Here is a 14,326-nt window from a genome sequence, read left to right on the forward strand (position 1 = left end):
CCTGAGGCGGAAGGCGGGAAGTTTCCTGCTGTGGACACTAGGTAGGAGACAGGGTGGGAATTAGAGTAGGATTCAGACTCTGTCACCAACTTTGGAGTGCCTCTAGGCAAATCCTGCTCCTCTGAGCCCAGGGTCCTCTGGGAAACGGGAGATCCCAGTACCTGGCATGTTTTCCGACTTGGAGGGTACTTGGGGCACTTGGCTGGGTAGCTCCCAGCCGGGGACTTAAATTACTTCGGCCCTAGCTGACTCGGTGTGGAGAGCCCCAGGGCTCCTTGCCATCCACCCCCAGTCTAAGGCTGAGCATGGTGGACTTGAGTGCTTAACAGGTGGTAGGCGCCCAGGATTGTGGGGCTGGCGTGCGTGCAAGCAAGGGTTGGGCCCTCTGGAGACGGCAGGAGGCTCCCACGCGCCCAGGGAGGCTCTGGGGGAAGGCACGCTACTAGGTCCGGCCCAGGGCGATGTGATCACTGGGGATCCCGCTGTCCTCCGGACTAGCAGTCTCGAGTCCCGTGCGGTCCCCACCCATAGGCTCCGCGGGCCGGAGGCCTGAAGCCCGAGAAGTGGAGCAGGGCTGGCGCGTTGCATCCTGGGCGTTGTGGTTCTCGAGGGCCGTGGGCGGGTCCTCCGCGCGGGGTGCGCGGCTATTGGGTACCGAATGGGGCGCGTGCCGCCTCAGCCTGTGCACACGCCCTTTGCTCCCCTTAACGACGCGTCGGAGCGCCGCGGTGGGTCCCGCCCCGGCGTGCGTCAGCGATTGGTGGAGGGGTGGGCCCCAGGGACGCGGCTGCTCGCGTATTGGCTGGGGGCAGCAGGGTGGCTCGCGCACGCTCTTAAGGGGAGGTGCTCGGACCGCGGGGGCAGTGCTAAGATGTCGGCAGCGGTCCCGGAGCTGAAGCAGATCAGCCGGGTGGAGGCGATGCGCCTGGGACCGGGCTGGAGTCACTCGTGCCACGCCATGCTTTACGCTGCCAACCCCGGGCAGCTCTTCGGCCGCATCCCCATGCGCTTCTCGGTGCTGGTGAGGACGCGGGAGGGCGGGCGGGGGCCGGGGCGCCGCTCGGACCCGCGCCCGTGACCCGGCGCTCCCTTGCAGATGCAGATGCGCTTCGACGGGCTGCTGGGCTTCCCCGGGGGCTTTGTGGACCGGCGCTTCTGGTCGCTGGAGGACGGACTGAACCGGGTGCTTGGCCTGGGCCTCGGCTGCCTTCGCCTCACCGAAGCCGACTACCTGAGCTCGCACCTGACCGAGGGCCCGCACCGCGTCGTGGCGCACTTGTACGCTCGGCAGCTGACGCTGGAGCAGCTGCATGCCGTGGAGATTAGCGCGGTGCACTCGCGCGACCACGGCCTGGAGGTGGGCCCGCCGTCCGGGCCCCGCTCCCCACCCCGGGGTTTGGCTCTGGCTCCGCGGAAGGCACCGATGGGTAACACGTTCCCCTAAGGGTCATCTGGCGGGGCGGGGTGGGGAGAGACCGGGGGTACGGGTGGGGCTGGGGCTCCCTCGGGGCTGTGTTCCATCTGCCTTGCTGCCTGCCATTGCCAATCCTGGGATTGGGGAGTGGGATTGGTTGGGGGGATGGGATGGAGCTGGGAAATTGAAGAGCAGAAAGGGGAACTTGTGCTGGGAGGGAAGGAGATTGGTATCTCGTGGTGGTGAGGTTGAAGGATCTTGCGATTTGAGGGGTTTATGGTCTGGAGTGATACTTGGTGTGTTTGGGATTCACTGGCTGGAAGGGGAGCATGGGGTATGTATGGTCTGCCAGTGGATTGGGAGCTGGGACTTGGGGACGCAGAGTTTTGGGAAGTGCATGAGGTGGCCTTGAAACTCGCTTGGGGAGAAAGGGGCTGCACTGCTCCAAGGAGCTGGCCGGCTTTTTGCCTTACCAGACCCTGCTGTGGTCTCCCATTATGCCCTTGGCCACCTGACTTCCCTTCCCATGGCCTAGCAGCTCAGAGGCCCCTCCTCCCAGGTCTGGGCCATCGGTCTGGAGCCTAGCCCCAACCCTGGTCTCCTGTGTGCAGGTGCTGGGGCTCGTGCGGGTCCCGCTGTACACCCAGAAGGACCGAGTTGGTGGCTTTCCCAACTTCCTGAGCAATGCCTTCATCAGCACGGCCAAGTACCAGCTCCTCTTCGCCCTCAAGGTGCTTAACATGATGCCAGAGGAGAAGCTGGCTGAGGCCGTGGCTGCAGCCACGGAGAAGCAGAAGAAGGCCCTGGAGAAGCTGCTCCCGTCGTCTTCCTGAGGTTGCTCCTGTGCTGCGTGTCTGTCCCCCTCCCCTGGCTCTGTCTGTGCCTGTGGGCTGAGACTGGGCCCTGAATTCCTGTGGGAATGTCTCTGTTTGTCCCCATCCTGACTGCCTGGGGCAAGTGGGCACCTCATCTCCACTGCCCCGAGCAGTCATGGTGCCAGCTGGGACCTCAGGTTGGTCAATGGGTGGCCTGGGGGTGCCGGGCCTGGCCCTCTAAGCTCAGGACGTTTTCACCCACCTCTGCAAGTCTTGGACTGCTAGAGGCCCAGGTACCCCCGGTTCTTCAAGTGGGTAGGTGCACACGCAATGAGAAGTTTGATCTAGTGGAGGATGCCTTTATCTGGGCTACTTCTGCATCCTGCCCCAGGCCCACCCTAGCTCAGGTGGGATGTTATATTGTTAACCTTGGCTATTGTTAGCTTTACTTCGTTAGATTTCCTTTTCTGTGGTATGTGAACTGTGGGTGAGGCTTCAAAACAGCTTTACCCCACTGGGGCTCAGTCTCTTAGGATAGTCAGGGCCATGGGCTCAGCTGTAGTTGTTGGAGAGGGACAGTTAAGTGGCTCCTCTGCTACTGTTTTTGGTTCTAACCGCAGGCCCAGGGCTGGGCACAGGAGGTCATCTCCGTCCTCTTCCCACTACCCAGGACTTGAGGACAGGGCCAGGCCAGGCCCCAAGAGTGCTGGGCACTGTTCGAGGGGCGAGCTGCCTCAGGACCCGTCTCAGTTGGGGGTGCTGTGTATCCCTGTATTTACCTGTGGCACTGCCAGCCTCCGACCTCTTTGGGCCATCAGCTTGGCCCGGGGCGTCTGCTGAGACCATCCATGTGAGGCCCTGTTCCTGACCCGGATGGCTCTGGCTGTACCTGGTCTGAGCCTGCTGCTGTTTCCTGTGCTTTGAAAGCCTCCCTTTCTCCATTCCCAGTATGGTCTGCAGGCAGCTCCCCGGGATGGTCTGGAGACACCACAGGCAGGAAGGTCACCACTGGCGGTCTGTGGCCCTGTGTCTGGCAAGACTCCTCAGTGAAGCTACTGGGAAGTTTCCACAGTGCCTGCCCCGCCTGGCCTCTGATCTACCTTAGAGCCTCGATGAAGCAGCCACACTGGGCAGAGGCACTTCACTCTGTAAATAAAAGACCTGTACCTTGCTCCTCTCTTATTTCCTGGGGTGTGGGGGCATGCGTGGCTCTCCAGGGAGCCTCTATTAATCATGGGGGCTCTGAGCAAAGGTGGCCCTAGCTGCAGGGACAAGGGGACAAGAGGGGTCACCAAGTCAGCGCCACTAGGAGTAGCGTTCTGTCCTGGCGGAGGGGCTGGGCCTCAGTGGGTCACTGCAGCTGGCGATCTTGGTGTGGCTTTCCCCTTGCTTTGCTCTGTCAGCCAGAATGGCGTGTTGTGAGACCAGAATTGAGCCCCTCACCAGATGATCTTCAATTTTATTTTCCAGCAAATACCATGCTGCCCAGGCGCCCCAGTCCTCACCCATCAGGGCAAGCCTGAGTGTGGCGCCTGCTGTGCGTGGGGACATGCCCTCTCCCCAAGGCCCTGCCTGCTCTGGGCCTTGCTGCCAGGTTCTGGGCGAGAAGCCCTCGTCCTGCCTCCATGGGGTCCTCCCTGCTTGGCACCGGCCACAGCCCGGTCCTGCCTCTCTGCCAGCTGCTCCCGGGGGCCGATCCTCTGGCCCCACCTGAGGCCTCGGCTGCTGCAACTGCCCGCTCACTGCCCTCGTTTTCCGGGCACACAGCTTCAGGGTGGATCAGTCACCCGACGTCAGATTCTGAGAAGGGCAAGAGGACTGAGGTGGGTGCTCACTCAGCTCCCAGCAGACCCTGCTGGCCTGGCCTGGGTCCCGAGCTGGCTGACACTCACCGTCCCTCCGGCTAAGGCTCCCGCCAGTTCTCTTTTCCATTCAGCACCTGCAGCTTCTCCAGGCCCTGGGTCACTGAGCATAGTACTCGCCCTGAAAATAGGAGCAGACCATCACTGCTTTGCAAGCCTGGGCAGCAGTGGGAGGAGGGACACCCTTGGGGGCACTGGGACTGGATGACCAGGAGGGTCAGTAGGCTGTGGTGGGGCTGCCTTCAGGGTCTGAGCTGACAGGGCTCTCCTGTTACCCCACATAAGGTCCCTGGGTGGGGGCAAAGGCCACTGGCTTCCGTCCCAGAGACTCACCCATCTCATGGACTCGGTCCTCCAGCGCTCCTGATAGCTCGGGGAGGCTCAGGGCCTGCAGGGAGGCCTGGCAGCCTTTGGAGTCTGGGGGGCAGAGGGCTGGGTGAGCCTCGGGTCTGTGCTCACAGGCTCTGCCTCTGCCCTGAGCCACTGTGAGCAGGAGACCCACCCAACTGTCAGTGCCAAACAGCCCCTTGTGTCTGTCTGTTGACCAAAGTACTAACTGCTAACCAGGGCCCGGCCCCAGGAATGAAAATGGGGTGGGGGTCCCTGGCCTCCCAACTGGAGGCTACAGAAGTCACTTGAGGTCTTAGACCAGTCGGCCACAGCTCATGGGCTCTGCCACCACCAAGAGGGGGAAACGGGCTGGGGCAGGCAGGGTGCCCTCACCTGGGTCTGGGATTGTGTGTGCGAGGGGACCTGTGTGATAACTGCAGAGACAAGTGTAAAACCCAGCCTGAGGAGGCGTCCTTGCCCGCTGCCTGCCCAGCCTGGGGCCAGGACGCTGCTCTCCTTACCAGCTGTGGGGAAGGCTGGGCCCAGGGTGGCCCCAGGAGGGGACTCGTCCCGCTTCACTCGGGCTGACAGCTCGGCCTGACAGGCTCTGCCGGACACAAGACCAAGTGCGGGTAAGGGGAGAGGCCTGGGGATGCGTCCCATGGTCCCAGAAGGCGGGGATGGCAGACACCCCACATCCCTGAGTGTCCCCGCAGCCTGCCTTCCTCGGGTTGGCACGCACCCTTGTGTAGCACCTGTACTGACAAGCTCGGGGTGGAGACCCGGGCAGAGAACCTGCAAAGGGTGTGCAGGTTTTCAGGGCCCCGTTGCTGCCTGGTCTGCCCTGCAGGAAGGAGCAGCCAGAAGGAAATGGGGGTAGCAGGGAGTCATCCTAGGAGGTTTTGAAAGCAAGTCCTTCATTGAATCTGGAGAAAAGAAAACTCAGGGCCTGGCCCAGGGCCAGCGCAGGCACCCACTCACCGCAGCTGCTCCAGGACGAGAGCAGCGTCTCGGGCCAGGGCCCAGGTCTCCTGCAGCTGGGCAAGCACATCCTTGCGGGCACCATCCTGCTCCAGGAGGCAGCTCTCCACCACAGCCCGCAGCTCCTGCTCCTGGGACACCTGGCCCCGCATGGCCTCCACCTCCTCACAGCGCTGCAGCGGGAGAAGGGGGGCGGGCAGGCAAGTGGGCCGGGGGATGCAGGGGACACGGCCGGGACCCACCCCCCTGCCCACCCCCGTTTCTGCTGTCCTGACTCTCCTGGACTGGAGTGGGTGCTGGCTCTACCTCGCAGCCTCCCCTGCTTTGGGTCGCTTCCCATGAGCCCTCTGGTGTCCACGCTGGATGCTTGTTCTCTGCCCTCATCCTGTCTCTTCTCACCTGTGTCCATCTGACCTCCCGCCTAATATCCCCTAGCTTTCTGCACCTTCTTCCTGGGTGCCTGCCTGCATGTCTCCCCTTCAGGGCAGGAGCTGTAATGTGTCCTATCGCTGGCTGTGTCCTCTCCAGGTCTCACCATTTCTGCACGTCCCCTCCCAGTTCTTCCCATTTACTTTGTGCAGCTGGATGGCGAGCTCCTGCATCTCAGCTTCCAGCCGGTCAGCATACGCCAGCTCCAGGGCGTCACTGGGGGGGCGGGCACTGCTATGCCAACGGGCAATGGCAGAGGTCATCTTCCTCTTGGGCCCAAACAACCTGCAGTGGAATGAGAGGACTCAGACCAGCACTGCCGCGTGGGTGGAGGCTCTACTGACTGTCCTTCCATAAAGATGGTTCCCCCTAGGAAAGATCCCATCCTTGAAGAGGAGTGGCCCTGGGAGCCTGCAGAAGAGGACAGAAAGGGTAGTAAGAAGTGGCGACCCCACCCCTCCCCAGGGAGCAGTCCCCTCCCTGGCCCGCCTGCTGCCTTCACTAAACGGAGTTCAGCCCCTGGACAACCATCTGCCAACTCGGAAGCTCTCAAAAGTGAATGAGCAGAAAGATGTCTGGGTGTCCTGAACGCAGCACTTTCAGCTGGGCCAGCTGGGGGCCCTCAAGCTACAGGACCCAGGTCACCTACATCTAAGCCAGGAGCAGCTGTAGGGATGGACAGGGGACAGCCGACCTCTCAATGCAGGGAAGCTGCAGCCCCAGCTGGCCCCACAACTTTGGCTGGAACAAGGGACAGGCAGCCACAGATGGCCCCTCTGGACTCACGTGATGCCGATTTCCTTCAGGTCGCTCTCGGTGAGGGTCAGGAAGATGCGGAGGTCCACGTCCTGCTCCTCAAACAGCTGCAGGTACTTTAGACACCCGATCTGCTCCAGCAGCGTGGCGAGATCCTAGGGGCAGAGAGGAGAGGCCAGGATAGGTCAGAAGGCCAGCAGGGGACAAGAACATGGGGACAAGAAAACGCACACGATGGCTTTTCTCCTGCTAAGCCTGTATTGGTGAGGTTGCTTAGAAGAGGGAGCTCTGAGCCCTGCGGATCCCCCAAGTTCAGCAGTGGGACAGTGACTTGACTGCAGGTGGAGAGCCCAAGCTGCCCCTTCTCTCTGCCCTCAAGGAAAGTCCACTTGTGTCTTTGAATCGAGTGTTTTCATTTCTGCCTGAAGGACACCTTTAGTGTTAATATTTCCTGCTAACAGTAAATTCTCTTAGTCTGTGTGTAGCTGGGACTGTCTTAATTTCTCTTTCCCTTCCAAAGGATAGTTTTTGGTGGACATAGCATTCTTGGTTGAGTTATTTTTCTTTCATTACTTCGAATATGTCATCAAATGTCTTTGGTCTCCATGGTTTCTGATGGAAAATTAGCTGTTAAATCTTACTGAGATTCCCTTGCAGGTGATGAGTTACTTCTCTCTTGCTTCCTTCAAGATTCCCTTCTTTTTTGACAGTTGCATTATGATGGGTGTAGGTGTAGATCTGAGTTTAACCTACTTAGATTTCATTTGTTGGGTTGTCGGAAAAGTTATGACGTATTTTTTCTATGTTTTTCATTGCAAAAATGTGTCATGACTTTTCCAACAACCCAATAGCTTCTTGAATGTGCAGGTTCATGTTTTTGATCAAATTTGGGGAGGTTTGGCTATTTTCAAAACATTTTTTGCTTTCTGTTCCCACTTCTTCTGGAGCACAGTGTGTGTTGGATGCTTGATGGTGTCACAGGTTTCTGTTCATTTTTCTTCATTCTCTTTCTCAAATTGGACAATCTCAGGTGGTCGATGCAAAGTTTTCTAATTCTTTCTTCTGTGTGCTCAAATCTACTGTTGAGCCCCTCTGGTGAAATTTTCATGTGAGTTATACTTGTCAAGTCCAGAATTTCTACTTAGTGCATTTTTATTTCTGTCACTTTGTTGGTAGTCTCTATTTAGACATGGTTTCCTTTAGCTCTTTGAACATATTTTTTTAAAGCTGATTCTTTGCTGAGTAGCTCTGTATGCTTGTTGGGGCATATCTTCAACACCCAGCCAGGCGCATGACAGCTCTACCTTAGCCTTTCCTTCCTGTCTGCTCAGAGCCTCAAGGTCATCAGAGGTATTCTCAGGTCTTTCCTGACCACACACACAGCCTTGAGCATGTAAGGGGCCTTCTAGATTCCCGGGAATAAGTTAGAGCTTTTCAAAACTCCTATGGACATCACCTTCCCCAGCTTTTCCTTTTAAGCTTTATGGTTAATCTTTTTACCCAATTGTTTTCCAACACCTCAGACAGCTGCAAAGTTAAAATATTTCCCTGTGATTATTTTCAACATATGTCCTTCAAGGAGGGCTTTGGTGTTGGACAGACAAGCTCTGCGTCAAGTCAGATACAGCCTCGTATTATAATTATGTTCTCCTAGGGAACCATCAGACAGGTCCAGCAACACCAATTCTCTGAAAATGAAACTCTGAAAGCATTCCAGCTCTGCCCTGCCCCTCCAGTGGCTGTTACAGCTGCCCTCAACCTACTTTTTGCAACAGCCTTAAGATCCCACCATCACCACCAGCTCTCCAATCGACATGCATTTAAGGAATGGAGAGGTGCAGCTGCTTGCTGAGCCTTGGGAATATGGACCCTGGAGAGAACTCCCTGGAGGGGTTGCAAGGAGAACCCAGCAAAACCACAGGGTTCTAGTGAACAGCAGAGCTGTGCCTTGAACAAATAAATGGCAAATAAGTACCTCTCTGTCATTCATCTTGGTACCACCTATGCCCACAGAGAGCAGGAGAATTCAATAAACACATATTAGATAGTTGAGCTGCTGTGTCGCACCTGTAATCCCTAAAAAATTGCTTAGCCAGAGCGACCCACGATGAGGCAGGCAGAAATACCAATTTTCACTGAGTGCTTACTGTGTGCCACTATGTCTGCTTCACATGCATCTTGTCATTGACCCCTCAAAGCAGCTCTCAAAGATGGGTCCTGTTTTTTCCTCTCCAGGCTCAGGGAGGCTGAGTCGAATACGGAAATGAGTATAATTAAGGGGAGAGACAGATCCCTCCTGTGGAAAGAGATGGACACAAACCCTGCAACTAGCCTCCAACCTTAGGAATCCTCTCAGCTCAAGAATCTTTACAGGTCATTTGGGGGAAAAGCACCACCACTCTCTTCCCTCAACAGTGCCTGGCCCCCATGAGTACACAATAACTGCCTCAGAAACCACACAAAGTGCCGTCTTTCTAACAGTGTAACCGCCAGTTTCACAAATGGTCTTACCTGGGGTCCTGAATAGGCGGACCTCTCAGACTGGGGGATAGATCCTGGGGAACAGGCTGCCCCAGAAGTTCCGGTGCTGGGAGGCCACTGGTTGTCACTGTTGCTGTAACGATTCTTGGTCTTCATATAACTTTTAGTTTGTTTTCGAACCGAACTTTTACGTGTATGATCCGAATCCTGTAGCAAGAGGTGTGTGTTTAAAGTAACACTGAAGGACTATTTATAAGGGAAATGCAAATTAAAACCACCATGAAATATCACCTCACACCTGTCAGAGTGGCTATCATCAATAAATCAACAAATAAGCGTTGGCAAGGATGTGGAGAAGAGGGAACCCGCGTACACTGCTGGTAGGATTGCAAATTGGTGCAGCCACTATGGAAAACAGTATAGAGGTTCCTCAAAAATTAAAAATGGAGACGCCATACAATCCAGCAATTCCACTTCTAGGTATTTATCCCAAGAAAACAAAAACACTAATTCAAAAAGATATACAGGGGCCGGCCGAGTGGTGCGTTGGTTAAGATCTGGCTTGGGACGCCAGAGGGCCCGGTTCAGATCCCACATATGAGGGCCAGTGACGCTGCCCTCTACAGCTAAGATGCTGAACAAAGATCGACCTGGAGCTGGGCTGCCGTGAGTCACTGGCGACAGCATAGGCTGCAGCCCCTGTGGCAGTGGGTTGCCATGGGCTACCGTGTGTAGCCAGCAGCCAGCGTGAGCGGCCAGCAGCCTCAGTGAGCGGCTGTCCAAAAGCCGGTGACTGATCTGCCTCGCCTGGGAAGAGCGCAATGATGGTGCCAACTTGGGCCAGTGAAACAACGTCCTCCACAACTAGACTGAAGAACAAAACGACAGCAACTTGTCTGTTCCCCTTCCCCCAATTCCCCAGCACTGTTCCCATCCCCCAATTCCCCAATAAAAATCTTAAAAAAAAAAAGATATACATACTCCTATGTTCATTGCAGCATTATTCACAGTAGCCCAGATATGGAAGCAACCTAGATGTCCATCAATAGATGAATGGACAAAGAAGATATGGTACATATACAGAGGGTGCCAAAAAAATGTATACACTTTTTTTTTTAAAGCTGAACCATCCTGCTACCTGTTGGCAGCTCAATGGCAGCTCAGCTCGGGCCGGGAATCAAACCACTGTTGCTCAGAGCTCAAACTCTTGAGCAAGCTCTTAACCAACTGAGCCACTCGGCCAGCCCTACACATTTTAAGAAAGGGAAAAACTATTAAAATTACACTGATGGTAACCACTTTGAGCACCTCTTACAATTGCAGAAATCAAACATGACTTGTATTCATCTTTTGTTATTGGTATATATTGAGTATTACAATTTTAATACAGTTTTTTCCTTTCTTAAAATGTGTATACATTTTTTGGCACCCTCTGTATACAATGGAATATTATTCAACGATTAAAAAAAAAAGAAATCTTGTTGTTTGTGACAACATGGATGGACCTACAGGTATTATGGTAAGTGAAATAAGTCAAAGAAAGACAAATACCATGTGATTGTACCTACATGTGGACTCTAGATAAACAAAACAAATAAACAAAACAGAAACATACTTATAGATACAGAGAACAGGCTGATGATTGCCAAAGGAGAGGGGCTTGGGGAAGATAGGATTTTTTAAAAAAAAGAAAAAGTACATGAGCTTTGGAGTCACCTAGACCTAGGTTCATATCTCAGCTTTGTTACTAATTAGTTGTGGGACCTTGGACAAATCCCTCAAAAAAAACCAAAACAAAACACCCACAGCAGAACTCAAAAAATGAATGAACATTGAAGGGCTCACGGCTGACATGCTGATCCAAATGCGCTCTGCCCCATGATTCCAGCTTCTCAATCTGTGCCACTGCCCTCAAGCATGGGTAAGATCTGAAATATCCCCCCCACCACCACCACACATGGGCTTCCATCGTGTCTGTGTCACCTATGCCCAAGTGATGCCCCTAGAGGGCGCCCCTGCCCAGCACAGCGCAGACACGCGTAAGTCTTTGTTAGGAGATTCGCCCATCTCAGATGAACTGCTAGCATCCCCAAGAAAAGAAGGGAGGTGGGAGATAAAGGAGGAGAAGCCTCACCTCGTTGCTCTCCAGAGAGGCCTCGCTGCTGACTCCCCGGGCTCTCGCTAGGCCCTCGCTGCTGCTGCTGCTTTGCACAGCCCCGAGGTGGGCACAGAAGGCCTGCTCTTCTGACAGTGGTGGAGACAAGGACATGGGGCTATAAGTCTCCCTCGTGGTGACTCCCCAGAGTCTGTGCTGTTTCATCCACAGCCCTCACCAACTTCTTACATAGTTCACTGCGTTCTTCTGTTTCATGCCGACTGCCTGGCCCAAGCCCTCCCCTGTACACATGGGCAGGGTTTTTGCCTGTTCTGTCCACTGGTAAATCCAAGCATCTAGAACAGTGCTTGGCACACGAGGCCCTCAGTCAACAGCTGCTGAATGAATGATACGTGTCCTATACCAAAGACACATCCCGGAAGGCTCACCGACCAAGGAGCTAAACCTGTCTGGACAAGTCCCCCAGATCCTGAAGGGAGACACTGGCCTAGAAGTTTCTCCTCTGTCCTCACGCCAGACCCTTTGACTGTCCTCCCAAGAGCCAGGGCCTTCTGTCTCTTTCACCCTCTCGTTTGTTCTCTACCAGATGGACTCATCGCAGTGCCAAGCCCGGGCGGGATGTGGGTGGGTACATACCCCGGCTGCTGCTGCTGCTGCTCTCCACGTCCCGGTCATTGATGGGGGAGGTGACATCCCTGTAGCAGAGGCCCCCACCTTCCAGCGGGTTCTCATCACTGCTGTTGAAGGTGACATAGCCCCGTGGAGGCACCTGCTCTGTGGACAGAATTGGGCATGTAAACCCACACAAACGCGAAGGGGAGGACAAGGTCCTCCTTCCAAATGCGACCTCCTCAGAGGGGCCTCCGCGTGAGGAAAGACCCAGGGTTTAGGCAGGAAAGAAGGGAATTCGTATCTTCCTGGCCATTACCTCATCCACTCACCACAGGAACTTGGGACACACTGTTAGGTGTAGTTTGCAGGTGAGGAGACAGGCTCCGAGGGGCTGAGCCCAGTCTCATGACCCATGGCACCCAGTCAAGCCCCAAGCCCTCTCCATCACACACCGTGCTATTTCTTTTCTAAATGGGAAGAGTAGGAGATGGTAAGCTGTGTTCACAGACTCCTGAGCCAAGGAAAAACTATACCACTGGGTAACCCTTTAGCTGGAAGCATCTAATCTCACACACCAGCCTTCATGGTCCCTGGGACTTTTCAACACAGGCATCTATGGGTTTCCTCCTCTGGTCAGTCAACCCCAACCAAAAAGATCTGGCTGAGCAGGAAGGTAGAAGGCCCTGGGCTAAAAATTAACCACAGTAATACCAAACTACACAACTTTTGAACATATCTACCTGCAAGAAAACAAGAAGAAAAGGCAGAACACAAACCACAGTTTCATTCCCACTTTGCCCTACCCCTTCCCCAGAGAAAGTATTTATTTGCATAAAACACAGGCTGATGGGGCCATGCCTAACTCATTTTCCTTTTTATACATTTCTGTAGTTAATCGAGATTTTTTACAACCAGCACATTTATCATTCAAAAATGTTTAACTGTTGGCAAAGAATATATGCACTTAAAAAAAATTAAATAGCACAAGGTATAAGATGAAAAAACAAAACTCTCCTAAAATGCCAAAACCAAGAGTCAACTACCATCATTTGGTGAATGTTCTTCCAGCCTTTTCTGTGAGTACATAAAAATAATTGTGTACAAATGGGCTTCAGCCACAGATTATTTCGGTAACTTGAAAGAATTCCATTCTAAAAAAGCAATTGTTGGATGGTTACACAGATTAATTACACACACACACACACACACACACACACACACACACACACACACACACCCGCCCCAGGGGTAAGAACTATCCTTCCTATGGTCCTACCTCAGGGTGGGACAGGTAGCATAGACTCCTTAGAAGGAACAGACTCTGCCACTCAAAAAGAGAACAACTCAACCAAATGTCCCAGAGCCATGTGCTTACAAGCACATCTGATGAGCCATACCGTCACCCTGAGGCAGGAGCTGGGAGACAGCCTTGCCAAGTGGCCCAGTCAACCCATCCCCCAAGGACAACAGGAGAAGGTGGGCCTCAAGTTTCCAACCCAGGACTCTTTCCAAGGGTCTTAGAAGGGAATCAGGTTACTCATATACTCTCGACTGAAACACAGTCTCCAGACTGGGAAAGTTGGTTTCTTCGAAACCCAGGCTTCAGGGGTGTGCTTGCTTATGAGAAGGGCGCATCTACCTACCCCGTTTGACCAGCAGCCTCAGCCTGGCCACTGATGGGTGACAGGCATCAAAGGAAGATGTCACTCACTCCTAAGTCTGATCCCTTAGGCCAGAGCTAGTGAGTGGGCATCAAACCCAACTCAACCCAGGAACTGTCAGCACCCCCAACACTCCCCAAAAGCACTGCACTCAATATTCAGGAGCTGACAACTTGAGAATAAGCTCAGGAGATCAGGAAACTCAGGGTCCTAGCCCACCAAGTGTCCCATGCGACAATTCTCACAAGGGTTTGAGCATCAAATCCATCACCTGGATGAAAGAGCAGGAGCAGAGTCACCCCTTGGCCTGGTCCAGGGACACATCCACCTCAGGCTGACAAATGGGTTCAGTGTTGTGCCCGGGAGTTATGGCCAGAGACAGGAAGTAGGGCTCTGTTGCCTGAAGCCGATTTCTATTAACATGCCCCCCCCCCCCCCCCCCCCTTTTCCCATTAGATAAGAGAGAAGCCCCAGTACAACCGGAAGGCTGCATTCTCTCTGAGGGGGTGCCCCGGTAAGACCAAGGCCGATAAGGCTCCCTCTGAGGAGTGTCTCAAAGTGTGACTGGGACCTGTTGAAATGCAAACAGTTAATCTCCTCTTGGGAGGACACAGTAACCAGGTGTCCTGGGGCTATGCGGCGGATATGTGAAGGCATAGCATTTGCTGGAACATAATGGATGTGTTAAAGGAAAAAGGCTTTGAAGCACAGGCCTCAAACTGATGCTAATTTGATTGACAGCAGTCTTACTTCTTTGAAAATTCTCAATAAAAACTATGCGCTGACCCGATTCGGGGCTCTCGCTCAGATTCTCTGAATGAGTCCCTTGGGCTTGCTCAGTTTCTCTGACTGAGTCCCTTGGTCTCGCT

The 14,326-nt window shown here is 54.2% G+C and overlaps 2 protein-coding genes across 10 annotated transcripts in view; one reads left to right on the forward strand and one right to left on the reverse strand.

Annotated features, from left to right (window-relative positions):
• On the forward strand, window positions 1–3,790 carry NUDT16L1 (nudix hydrolase 16 like 1). 4 transcript variants are annotated; one of them, XR_002125998.1, is made up of 4 exons: window positions 1–1,021; window positions 1,097–1,357; window positions 2,026–3,377; window positions 3,700–3,790. XR_002125998.1 is itself a non-coding variant. In XM_019660324.1 (4 exons), the coding sequence occupies exons 1-3, from the start codon at window positions 659–661 to the stop codon at window positions 2,245–2,247; spliced, it is 846 nt and encodes a 281-aa protein (XP_019515869.1). In that variant the 5' UTR covers window positions 1–658; the 3' UTR covers window position 2,248; window positions 3,178–3,400. The 4 variants fall into 4 exon arrangements, 3 of the variants coding, with proteins under 3 accessions (XP_019515869.1, XP_019515868.1, XP_019515870.1); XM_019660324.1 differs by lacking the exon at window positions 3,700–3,790 and having other exon boundaries at window positions 2,026–2,248; window positions 3,178–3,400; XM_019660323.1 differs by lacking the exon at window positions 3,700–3,790 and having other exon boundaries at window positions 2,026–3,400.
• Window positions 3,675–14,326, reverse strand: part of ANKS3 (ankyrin repeat and sterile alpha motif domain containing 3) — a 27,011-nt gene continuing 16,359 nt past the window's right edge. For 2 of the 6 annotated variants that reach the window (XM_019660314.1, XM_019660312.1), the window contains exons 8-16: window positions 11,821–11,958; window positions 11,203–11,312; window positions 9,099–9,275; window positions 6,618–6,742; window positions 5,975–6,116; window positions 5,403–5,575; window positions 4,943–5,028; window positions 4,425–4,508; window positions 3,675–4,212 (exon numbers count right to left, since the gene is read on the reverse strand). In XM_019660314.1, coding sequence (XP_019515859.1) covers window positions 4,133–4,212; window positions 4,425–4,508; window positions 4,943–5,028; window positions 5,403–5,575; window positions 5,975–6,116; window positions 6,618–6,742; window positions 9,099–9,275; window positions 11,203–11,312; window positions 11,821–11,958 — 1,115 coding nt within the window. In that variant the 3' untranslated portion in view covers window positions 3,675–4,132. The remainder of the gene's footprint in view (window positions 4,213–4,424; window positions 4,509–4,942; window positions 5,029–5,402; window positions 5,576–5,974; window positions 6,117–6,617; window positions 6,743–9,098; window positions 9,276–11,202; window positions 11,313–11,820; window positions 11,959–14,326) is intronic. The other 4 variants (XM_019660313.1, XM_019660315.1, XM_019660316.1 and 1 more) reach the window with 4 other exon arrangements.

Source organism: Hipposideros armiger, unplaced genomic scaffold (assembly GCF_001890085.2).
Source record: "Hipposideros armiger isolate ML-2016 unplaced genomic scaffold, ASM189008v1 scaffold_315, whole genome shotgun sequence".
NCBI classification, from domain to species: Eukaryota; Metazoa; Chordata; class Mammalia; order Chiroptera; family Hipposideridae; genus Hipposideros; species Hipposideros armiger.

Coding starts and splice junctions, on each gene's coding strand:
- NUDT16L1 (XM_019660323.1), top strand. CDS start 659: ATGGGGCGCGTGCCGCCTCAGCCTGTGCACACGCCCTTTGCTCCCCTT. Junction 1,022..1,096: donor CCATGCGCTTCTCGGTGCTG/GTGAGGACGCGG, acceptor GCTCCCTTGCAG/ATGCAGATGCGCTTCGACGG. Junction 1,358..2,025: donor CGCGCGACCACGGCCTGGAG/GTGGGCCCGCCG, acceptor TCCTGTGTGCAG/GTGCTGGGGCTCGTGCGGGT.